The 10,638-nt window shown below is 40.7% G+C and overlaps 1 protein-coding gene across 3 annotated transcripts in view; it reads right to left on the bottom strand.

The window, feature by feature from the left end:
- Nucleotides 1-1,261: 1,261 nt before the first annotated feature.
- Nucleotides 1,262-10,638, bottom strand: part of FERRY3 (FERRY endosomal RAB5 effector complex subunit 3) — a 43,721-nt gene continuing 34,344 nt past the window's right edge. For all 3 annotated transcript variants that reach the window (XM_006172029.3, XM_006172028.3, XM_006172030.3), the window contains 3 exons: nt 3,308-3,365; nt 2,614-2,681; nt 1,262-1,765 (listed from right to left, as the gene is read on the bottom strand). In XM_006172029.3, coding sequence (XP_006172091.1) covers nt 1,673-1,765; nt 2,614-2,681; nt 3,308-3,365 — 219 coding nt within the window. In that variant the 3' untranslated portion in view covers nt 1,262-1,672. The remainder of the gene's footprint in view (nt 1,766-2,613; nt 2,682-3,307; nt 3,366-10,638) is intronic.

Here is a 10,638-nt window from a genome sequence, read left to right as displayed (position 1 = left end):
AGCTGCCCACTCCAGGATTTGAACTGCAATGGTCAGCTATGTGGAATCTGGCTTCCTTAACCACCTGGCTGCAAGGCTGGCCCTGGTGTATAGGTGGATAGGCTTTACGAGTACCTTTTTGGTACACATGCCAGGCTTCTCCGCAGGACATTAGCAAGTTTTAACACCTAACGAACGTACTGCTAGGACGAGTCTTCTTCTTGGAGCTCTCCTTCGTGTTGCTACTTGGGCGTCCTTCTTCCTTGACTAGAGAACTAAGATGCGGTCTGCTGTGGGAAAGATTCTGCATGCCAGCAGAGTCTCTGTCCTGTTATTTCATTCAGCTACACTAATAATGTTTCATTCTATGCGCCAGTTATGACTTCCATGTAACCTGGATTTGATGAACCTACTGCTTTTGTAAATGTCAATACGGTTTTGTAAATAAATACTTGTGTTGGGCCAGCTGGTGAGATGGCAGTTGGATTCCACATGGCTGAATCGCACATGGCCAACTATGTGGTTCCTGGACTTGGCAGCTTGCAAAACACACTGGAAGAGTGTGTATACATGTCCAAAATCCCAAGAGGAGAGTGGAGGAAAAGGGACTACGGCATGGCCATCACCCAGGGGGGTGTTTTCTCACTCTCTCTCTCTCTGGCAAGACATGTTCCCTATAACTAACATAAAGCACATACATACCTTTGCTGAATGTGGTCACTGCTCATAGAAAGCATGTTATAGATGGGAGAGATAAACAGCATCTGAGAAAGTCATACCACAATAAAGACAATGGAAAAGGAGGGGCCCTCAGCAGAGACAGGAATAGAGAGCTAGTCGTCAGCCACGAATGTGAGGGGTAGAGGAGTGGTTAAGAAAGCTGGGGAGGCAGGAGGGATGACAAAGAAATAAAAATGAGCCTTTTTGTCTGTTACAATGGTGCTAAGCACTACAATGTACGGCCAGGTGCTAGTTTGGGCTAACTTTACATCATGCTTACAAAACGGAACACTATTTTCCTAGCCCATGAAATGGTATTAATAGACAAGGGTAAGGTCGCAGAGGGAAGATGAGACAGAGGTAAAGAATCCAAAGACTTCTGACTCCAGCTTCTACAACCTTAGAAAGAGTAGATTAAATGCATAGTCTTGAAATGAGAATTTTAAAAAATAAGACTATTTTCTCATATATTTGTGTTTCTACAAAAATATGTTCATGAGAAATTTATACTTGCAATGCATATTTCAGTGATTTTCAGTTTGGAGTTAGCAAATCAATGACACAGAAGATTTTATTTGTATGTTTAATTAAGGCTTATAGCTAATATGATTAAAGCCTTTTAGAAAACTCACATTCTCCATGAAAACGTAATATCCAATCTCTTATGGCAAGTGTCCATGTATGAGAAGCAGGAAGTTTTCACCTAATATTCACAGACAGGATGTCACAGTAGAAAAAGGAGATATTCTTTCATACAGAGACTTGAAGAATAAATGTTTAAGTTCGGGCTGATCAGTAGGCAGTGTAGTATATGAACGCTTGGAATGTCTGACAGACGTGCATCACAGTTTGATTTGTGGCTGAGGCTGCGGGTTCTCTTTCTGGGCATCTTTTGCTTGACAGAATCCCAGCATAGCTTGAGTGCCTGGCGAGCTTAACAGTCCTCTTCGGCCAGCATGTCAGTCTGTGAGGTTTAGTGCTTGGATGTCAGAGTAAGTGTTGACGACACTCGGAAGATCTGGGGGAGCATGTTACTAAGCTGGTAAAACATTTCTTCAGAGATACTCTAAAAGAGGTAAAAAAGAAAAAACCCACACTTATTACATCATCACTGATTTAAAAAATGATAAATATGTGAAAATACAGACCCAGCTCTAGATATGGAAAGTGATACGTGAAGATTTTCCTTCGTGACTAATATAACTACATGGCTATGGGCAAGGGCTGTTTTTCTGGCTCCATTCTTGTTTCTGTCAAATATGTCATTACTGGAAAAGCTCCTAGATAACACTAGTGAAATCAGCGATAAAATACTGATTTTACTACGTTCTATACAGAACACAGAATCATTCTCTGCTGGGACTAGCAGTTAGCGTAATGGCTATGTCGCTGGACTCCCACATAGTTGACCACGGTTTGCGTCCCGGACCCGGTGGCTTAAACTCACGCCGGGCGTGTGTGCGTGCGTGCCCAAGATCCTGAGAGGAGAATGGAGGAGAAGGGACTGTGGCGTGGCCATCCACCCCGAGGGGTGATTTATCGCTTTTTATCTCTCTGTCTCTCTCTGCCTGGCAAGCGCACACACCCTACAGAATCATTCTCTGCTAGTGCCCTTATTTATGAACTCATCATAATCTATGTAACATAAACATCGAAAAAGAAAACACAGGAAATACAAGTCAAATGTGGTTTGGGTGTTAAATAAAAAATCTCTTGAGTAGATGATGCCTGACATTTTGACAATAAATTACGTGCTTTTATGGTAGCCAAACACCTTTCCCCTTAAAAAAAAAAATAGGCAGTTGTTAGCATTTTCTGTTATATTCAGGAGTTTTGGGCAGTGTGCCTAGCTGTATCTGTGAAAAACATCTTTAAAGAGATTAAATTGGGGTGAAATACATTTAGATAACATACCTGTGGTACCAGAAACTGCACTGTCCTGGAAATCCCTCCATCCCATGAAGCCATTTCCATCATAAAACCTAAAACAGAACAACAGGCTTTGCTGTAATACAAGGGCCGGCCTGCAAACCTCTAGCCACTGAGATATAATGAATTTTCATCGCTAGCCTTTGTCACTTTTTACGCAGCCATTGCCTGTAAGGAAGGAATCCCTCATCCTTTCTTTATGGAAAAACAAAAAGAAAGGCTAAGCCCAAAGGACAGATGAAGTTCTGCAATTCCTAAGTCCACCAGAGAGAGTCAATCCAGTGTTATCAATCTACTCTTATTTATAATTTCTCGATTCCTACTTAGTCTCCTTACAACAAAGCTAAAACAATTTATTAAAACAAGTTATTAAAAGTTAATTAGATATGTGGCTCTGTTTTTAATAAGAAAATAATAGGCAATAGAGAGCAACTTGGAATTAGAGCAAAATATAAATAGCATCCAAATATTCTTATATTACAGGAGAGCTGGAGATTCAGTTTGAGACTGGGAAGAGTAAGTAAAAAAGACTGTTATGAGATATTTGCTTATGAATCTACTTAGCTGAGACACAGATAACACTGATAAGCTCACGTTTTTTCCTTCTGTGTTGCTTTTAGTTCAATATTTGGGAGGAAATAAATTTGGTGGCAGTTGTTAAATAAAAGGTTATGCTCACCTTTGACACACTTAAACACAAGTTCTGCTCTCCTTAAGCACCAGGGTATAGTCATTTCCTAAAAACAGAAACAAAGCAAATCATATGTTTCTAACAGAACTTTGTAAAAAACGAACACCACCTGACCTTTATTTATCTGTAATGTTGACTATCCATGTTGTGAACAGATTCAGGCAAATATTTGCTAATCCTAATTGAATTTTCCCTGCTTTTTGGGCATCCTTCTTCCAGTTGGTAAACTATACTTATAGAATGCAGACTAATTATTTTTTTTCTATGCAAAAATGTGTCATGTTTTCCAAAGACCCAATAATTCTAAAGACAACTCAAAGTGAAGAAGCTGTGGGAGAGTGATGCTGGTTCTTGCCTGCAACTCATGAAGAAGTAAGAGACGTGGACACAGAAAGGGGATAGCAAAGTGGAGTTCACTGAAGGATAGAACAGCTTCAGATAGGGAGGGGTCCTGGAAAATGGGCTGCTTAAGAGGAATTGAGGTGAGGGTTTTTTATCTTGGTCAGGAGGGGGCTTTGTGTGGGCTTGTTCTCAGGAGAGGCTTGTGCATGTGTTCCCCTCGTGGTGGGGTCACATGTCAGAAGGGTCTGGTTATTCTCCTAATTTTGGAGTTGGTATGAAGGTCATGAGACTCTTTGTCTATAATGTCTGGGCCATAAGAAACCATCGTCTTCTTCCTGGAATGTGGTGGGACCTGGAAAGAGCCTTAATTGCTGTATCTGTCTTAGGTCAGTCATTGAGTCACGGCTGCAAGCTGGTTCTTGTGGGTAAGCACTTCAGTGAGAGCTAAGCTGCTGCCTCACCATCTTAAAACTTAGCCATTTTGTGATTCCATTTTGGGCCTAAACCCTATTTTTTTAGGGTCCCAGTCTTTTACCTCAGTAGGAATTCTACTGAATTCCATAACATTTTCACAAATAAAATAATTTTTTTAAATTCTATATCATATGTTACTATTTATATATAATGGAAATAAACAAATAACCCATCTCAACCACTTACCAAGGCAAATGCATTAATTTTCCCTATATTCCTTTCTAATTTTTGGTCAAAGGTACAAAGGAGTTCTAGTGTCAGACTACAACAAACACATTTATAATTTTCCATGGTCTGATTACTGGGCATGCTATTTTAAATTCTCTTTCCTTTCTTTCTTTTTTTTTTTTTTTGGAAGAGGTTTTTTCGCTATAGGGTGCGTGCACTCATCAGAGAGAGAGAGACATAGAGATAGAAAGTGAGAAATCACCCCCCAGGGGGGATGGTCACGCCGCAATCCCTTCTCCTCCATTCTCCTCTCGGGATCTTGGGCACGCACGCACATGTGCGTGAGAAGGGTGAGTGCACACGGTGAGTTTTAAGCCACCGGGTCCGGGACGTGAACCGCGGTCGACTACATGGGAGTCCAGTGACATAGCCATTACGCTAACTGCTGGTTCCCAAATTCTATTTCTTTTCACTGTTACAGAAATTATTTTCCCATGTTGTGAGTTTTCAAAATTATAACATGAAGCATGATTTTTACTCCATTATGGTGAGTCTCAAACATTTTGGGTCTCAGGATCTTTTACACTTAAAAAATGACTGATGACTCTAATGAGCTTTTGTTTATGTGGATTATATCTCTTAGTATTTATTACATTGAAAATTAAAACAGGAAAATATAACAATTTCATTTAAAAGCAGCAATGGTGGGCCAGCCAGTGTCACGGTGGTTCAGATGGCTGGGTCCCACATGGTCAACTGTGCGGTTTGAGTCCTAGACCCAGCAGCTTGAACAGACAGCCAGGAACGTATGCATGTGTGCCTGGAATCCCAAGAGGAGAAGAGAGGCGTGGTGTGGCCACCCCCACACCAGCAGGAGGTGCTTTCTCATTTTCTCTTTCTCCCTCCAGTGAGTGCATACACCCTATAGCAATTAAAGAAAAGAAAAGGAAAAAACAGTGGTAAACCCACAGCATGCTAACATAAATAACAGGCTTTTATGGAAAATAACTTTATTTTCCAGAAAATTCTTTTCAGTGAGAAGGGTATTAAATGTTTTACATTTCTGCAAATCTTATTAATGTTTGGCTGTGTAGAGAAGACATTTAGATTCTTCTCTCTGCCTCTGTATTCAGCATGCAGCTTCTGGAAAACTCATGACACTTGCTTAAGAATAAGAATGGGGAACCAGCAGGTGGCACAGTGGTTAAGGCACTGGATTCTCACAGGATTGACCATGTTTTGAGTCTCAAACCTGGTGGCTTAAAACTCATGCCAAGTGCATGAGTGCGTGTGTGCCCAAAATCCCAAAAGGAGAATGGAGGGGAAGGGACTGTGGCGTGGCCATCCCTCCCAGTGGTGATTCTCCCTTTTTTTCTCTGTTTCTCTCTGTCTCTCTGGTGAGTGCACGCAGCCAATAGCAAAAATTTCTAGATTTTTTAGAGCAAGTATCTATGAGACAAATTAAAAACTTCACACTGCTCAGAATGCCAAGAATCAAGGTTTCATCTGTGTTATTTAGACAATATACCGGAATACCAATTGATGACAGGAGCCCAGCATATCTTTGCGGTGAAAGATGTAGTCTAAAAATCATTTGAATTATCAGGTGATTTAAGCCCTCATCTTCAGTTTCATTTAATTTGATGTTGCTTAGCAACATAGGAATCTGAGAGGAAATGTTAGACAGTCACACACATCTGAGTTGTTTTAAATCTTCCATATGCCTACATAGAGACTCTCTCCCTAGCTTAAGGTAGGTGCTTGCCAGTTTTGTTTTTTTATCCTGTCATATTATCTCTGATTCAAACTAGCACCTAAAAAGAATGGCTTCAGGTATTTTTCTTTTTTTCTTTTTTTAGGTTTATGTCATAGGGCATGTGCGCTTGCTAGAGAGACTGAGAGAGAAGAAAAGTGAAAAATTACCCTCTGGGGGGATGGCCCCGCCACAATCCCTTCTCCTCCACTCTCCTCCTGGATTTTGGGAACGTACGCACATGCATCTGGCATGATTTTCAAGGTGCCACATATGGGATTCAAACTGCGGTCGGCCATGTGGGAGTCCAGAGCCTTAATCACCACACCACTGCTGGCTTGGGTACCTTGAAAAGGTCAACTGCATGTGTTAGAAGTCATAAGTGACTTTTTGGAGACTAACAGAATATGATGATTATATCTCATAAGTGAGAAAAAACCATGAATCTTGGAATCAGGGGTGGAATGTTATGTGTGGATCATGGTTTGTTCCCCAAAGTTCCATATTTTGAAATCTGGTCTTAGTAGGTGGTGACTGCATGTACCCTGCACATTCATCTGTTAGGATTTGGCTGTATTATTGTATAGTGTGAACATATGAAGTGAAAACTTAGTTCCTTCATATAGTCCCAGGGTGAGATCTTTGGGGATAACATTATTGTGGATGGGGGAAGGGCTATGACTGAGCAGACCAAAAGCAGAGAGAAATCCACATGGATAAAGACCATGTTCTTCAACCGTTTTGTGCTGCCCTTGGACTTTGTAGTCACCAGAATGGTGAATTACTAAATTCTACTTAATAGAAATAGGTAATTCTATTAAATTACCTCAGTCATTCTGTTAGCAATGCAATCATGGGCTAACATAGAAAATGAGAAGACAGGAGTTAGTTTGGACATGGGATGTAGCCAGCAGTTTCATAAGGAGTTGAGTTCTGGCAATAAAATTTCATATATATAGTAGATAGGATATAAAACCTAGTGGGTCTGGTAAATTATCATAAGTTCTAAGTAATGGCAAAGTGACTAAATCCTAGTGGCATGGCTGTAAGAACTCACTGTAGAAAAATTCACTGAAGATGCTGGACGGGTCATGTGAAACACTACACTTTGGAACTGAGGCAGAGACCTGGACCCTACTGCTAGATAAGTGAGCACTACACACAGAGTAGATTCTAAACCTGTGAAACTGAAATGAAAATCTCAATTTTGATTATAATTGAGATAATATCATCTGTATAAAGTTAATGATTATACATTGGCTATTCAACTTGAATCTTCTGATTATGGTAAAATTGAACTGTGGGGTTAATCAGTACATACTTTGTTGTTGTTGTTTTTAATTTTACTTATTATTATTTCTCAATTTTTGGTATATGGCACATGTGCGCACCAGAGAGAGACAGAGAAAATGAGAAAGCAAGCCACCAGGTCTGGGACTCAAACCTTAGTTGGCCATGTGGGAGTTAAGCACCTTAACCACCATGCCACCTGCTGGTCCCACTCAGTACATACTTTGAAATCATCACTTTTTGTTTTGTAAGTTAGATATAAGAATTATTTTCAAGTTTAGGAACCAATGGGAAAGATGGCAAGATTATTCTTTACTTCTCAAGTATGTGCCTCTGAGGTACTTAAACAATCAGAATAATCAGTTTCACAGCCATTATTAGTAGGCGAGAAATGTTTGGCTATGTTTCTTACTTTCCACATTCAAAAACAACAGTACAGGTATGGCTACTTTAGCAAGCTAAACATGTACATGCCCTGAGGCCTAACAATTCCATCCCTAAGTGTATTCCCAACAGAAACATGAAAAGATATGCACTGAATGTTCATAGCAATGTTCGTCATGATAACCAAGATCTGGAAGCTACCCAAATGTCTGTACGTAGTAGAATGGCTAAATGACCGTGGTCCAGTCACACAATGGAATAGACCACAACGAGAATGAATGATCCAGGACCACAAGTGATAGGAGAGATAGATTTCACAAAGATACTATTGAATGACAGAAGCCAAATACAAGGCAAACTACAAAATCAAGCCTAACTAATCCATGCATTTTGAGGTGAAAATAGTGGTTACCTTTGTGGACAAGGATTGTGGTTTAAGTGAGTGGGAAGGAGAATGAGAGAGGCTTATGGGGAGCTGGTTATGTTCTGTTTCATGAGGCTGGCAGGTGGCATGGTGGTTAAGGGCACTGGGTTTCTACATGGCCGACCACAGATCGAGTCCTGGACCCAGAGGCTTGCTTTCTCTCTCTCTCCCCCTCTCTCTCTCAACCTTTCTCTCTCTCTCTCCTTCTCTGGTCAAATTGAAATAAATGAATAAATAAAGTTAAATAAAATAATTCTTTAAAAAATGTTCTGTTTTATAATCTAGATATTGGTTACATGGGTATTTGTGATAATGTGAACATATGTGGTAAATACATATTAATATGTTTACACACACACACACACACATATACATAAAACATGCCCAAAAAGTTAAAGCAAACATCTTTGTTGACAAAAATAATTACGAAACTAAAAACTCCCGAGTCCCAGACTATTCAACAAGTGAACAGTAAAAATAAAAAGTCAGGAATTCAGGATTATTGACTTACTTGTAGGTTCTTTCATATCAATTATGTTAGAATGGCTTCACTATGACAGTATCTTAGATCATAAAGATCTGCAGTATTTACTCTTGGTGATAGTTTTTTTTTTTTTTTTTTTTAAGTTTATTTCTTATGTGTGCAGGCAGGGAGGGAAGGATAGAGACCCCTGGTGGGGTTTTGCTATGTAGCCATCCTCTCCCCAGCCTTCCAACCATCCAGGACCATAGGTGTGCATGTGGATGGACCAGCATGCTCAGGTCGACCTGGGATCCAGACCCCAGGCCTCTCCATATGGCTCTCCTATCCCACAGCAGGACCCTACCACCTGTACCACTGAGTGCATACATGCCCGAAAGAAAGAGAGCCAGAGAGATCCTCGACAGGGTCTCCGCTTACTGCAATCCCCTTTCCTGGTCCTCCAGCTCCTTCAGTCCCAGGTGCTGGTGTGTGCGCCTGGCATGTTTTCAAGCCAACCCAGGGATCAGATACTGTGGTTGGCCATATGGCTTCCAGCCTTGTAGGATGCTTGTGTTACTGCTGTGCCTCTGTGGCTGGGCTATTTATTATTATTTTTTAATTTGATCAGAGAGAGAGAGAGAGACTCAGGAAAGTGAAAAACCAAGCCACCAGGTCCTGGACGAGAACTGCAGTCAGCCATGTGGGAGTCCAGCACCCCAACCACCAGGCCACCTGCCAGCCCCCATAGCTCTTTTATGTGTCACTGTGCATGGACTACTTCCGACGTCATTGTTACCTACACACACCACAGTGGGTAACCGTGTGTCTAAAATTCTGTTTGTCAGAGGAAAACAAGGCCTGAAAACGCTCTCAGATGCTTGCAGCAAAGCTAAAATAAATATTACCTCTATGTCCTGTGCAGTGTTGTCCGAATTTGCAGAATAAACTTCTTGACCTGAATGGATGTTTAAATACAACAAACGGGAGGATCATGGCTCAATATACTCTTGTGAATTAAATGGGACATTTGCAAACAAACTTAATGTTCTGCAGCTGGCTGTCCCAATTTAAAACATGCAGCTTTTGTAACATTGTGGGAAGGGGAATGCTAGTAGTATCAGATGTCTGGAAGTAAAGCCGAACTTGGTGACTTTTGGAGACACTGTTTTTGAGGTTGTTTCCCACCTACATACAACCATTTTTATAAACTGGTTAACCAGGAGTCCAGCTGCAGGAATGTTTGGATGTTTCCTTGTGGCAGGAATTCATCATAAACTTTTTTGTTACTCTCCAAAGACCCTTTTATAGATGGACTAGTTAGTGATGATAACTTAACAGTAGCTAAAAATTCCTGGTGGAACTAAAACTTTATAAAGCAACTTTAGGAAACGAAACAAACATGTTTGTCTATCTCTCCTGATCCCATATTAGGTAGGACTGAGGCTACGGAAGGTAATGGAACGAGACATCAGAAAGTCTCTGAAATCCAGAAAAGAAGAGGAGGGGGGAAGGACAGTGTTGTGACCATTCCCTACAGGGGGCTTACATACTTTCTCTTTTTCAGTGTCTGTCTGGTGAGTGTATGGGCCCTCTAGAAACGTTTTTTCTTTTTTTTTAAAGAAGAATATCTATCTCTATCTATCTATCTATATTTGGTTGTTAGAAAAGTCATGACATACCTTTTCTGTTCAAAAATGCATCATGAGTTTTCCAACATATATATATATATACACACACACACACACATATAGATGTTATATGTATATATATGTGTGTGTGTGCATTAAAGTCTCATGCAGCTTTCATAGATAGTTTCAGAGTTTTCTTCTTTTTTTTTTTTTTTTTTGAGAGGTTTTTGCCATAGGGAGTGTGCACTCGCCAGACAGACAGAGAGAGACAGAGAGACAGAAAGCGAGAAATCACCCCCCCGGGGGGATGACCATGCCGCAATCCCTTCTCCTCTTGGGATCTGGGGCATGTATGCACACGCACCCAGTGTGAGTTTTAAGCCACTGGGTCTG

The sequence above is a fragment of the Tupaia chinensis genome, unplaced genomic scaffold (assembly GCF_000334495.1).
Source record: "Tupaia chinensis unplaced genomic scaffold, TupChi_1.0 Scaffold150288_1, whole genome shotgun sequence".
NCBI lineage: Eukaryota > Metazoa > Chordata > Mammalia > Scandentia > Tupaiidae > Tupaia > Tupaia belangeri.
The sequence above is the reverse complement of the archived record's forward strand: the minus strand, read 5'-3'. Positions and strand labels throughout refer to the sequence as shown.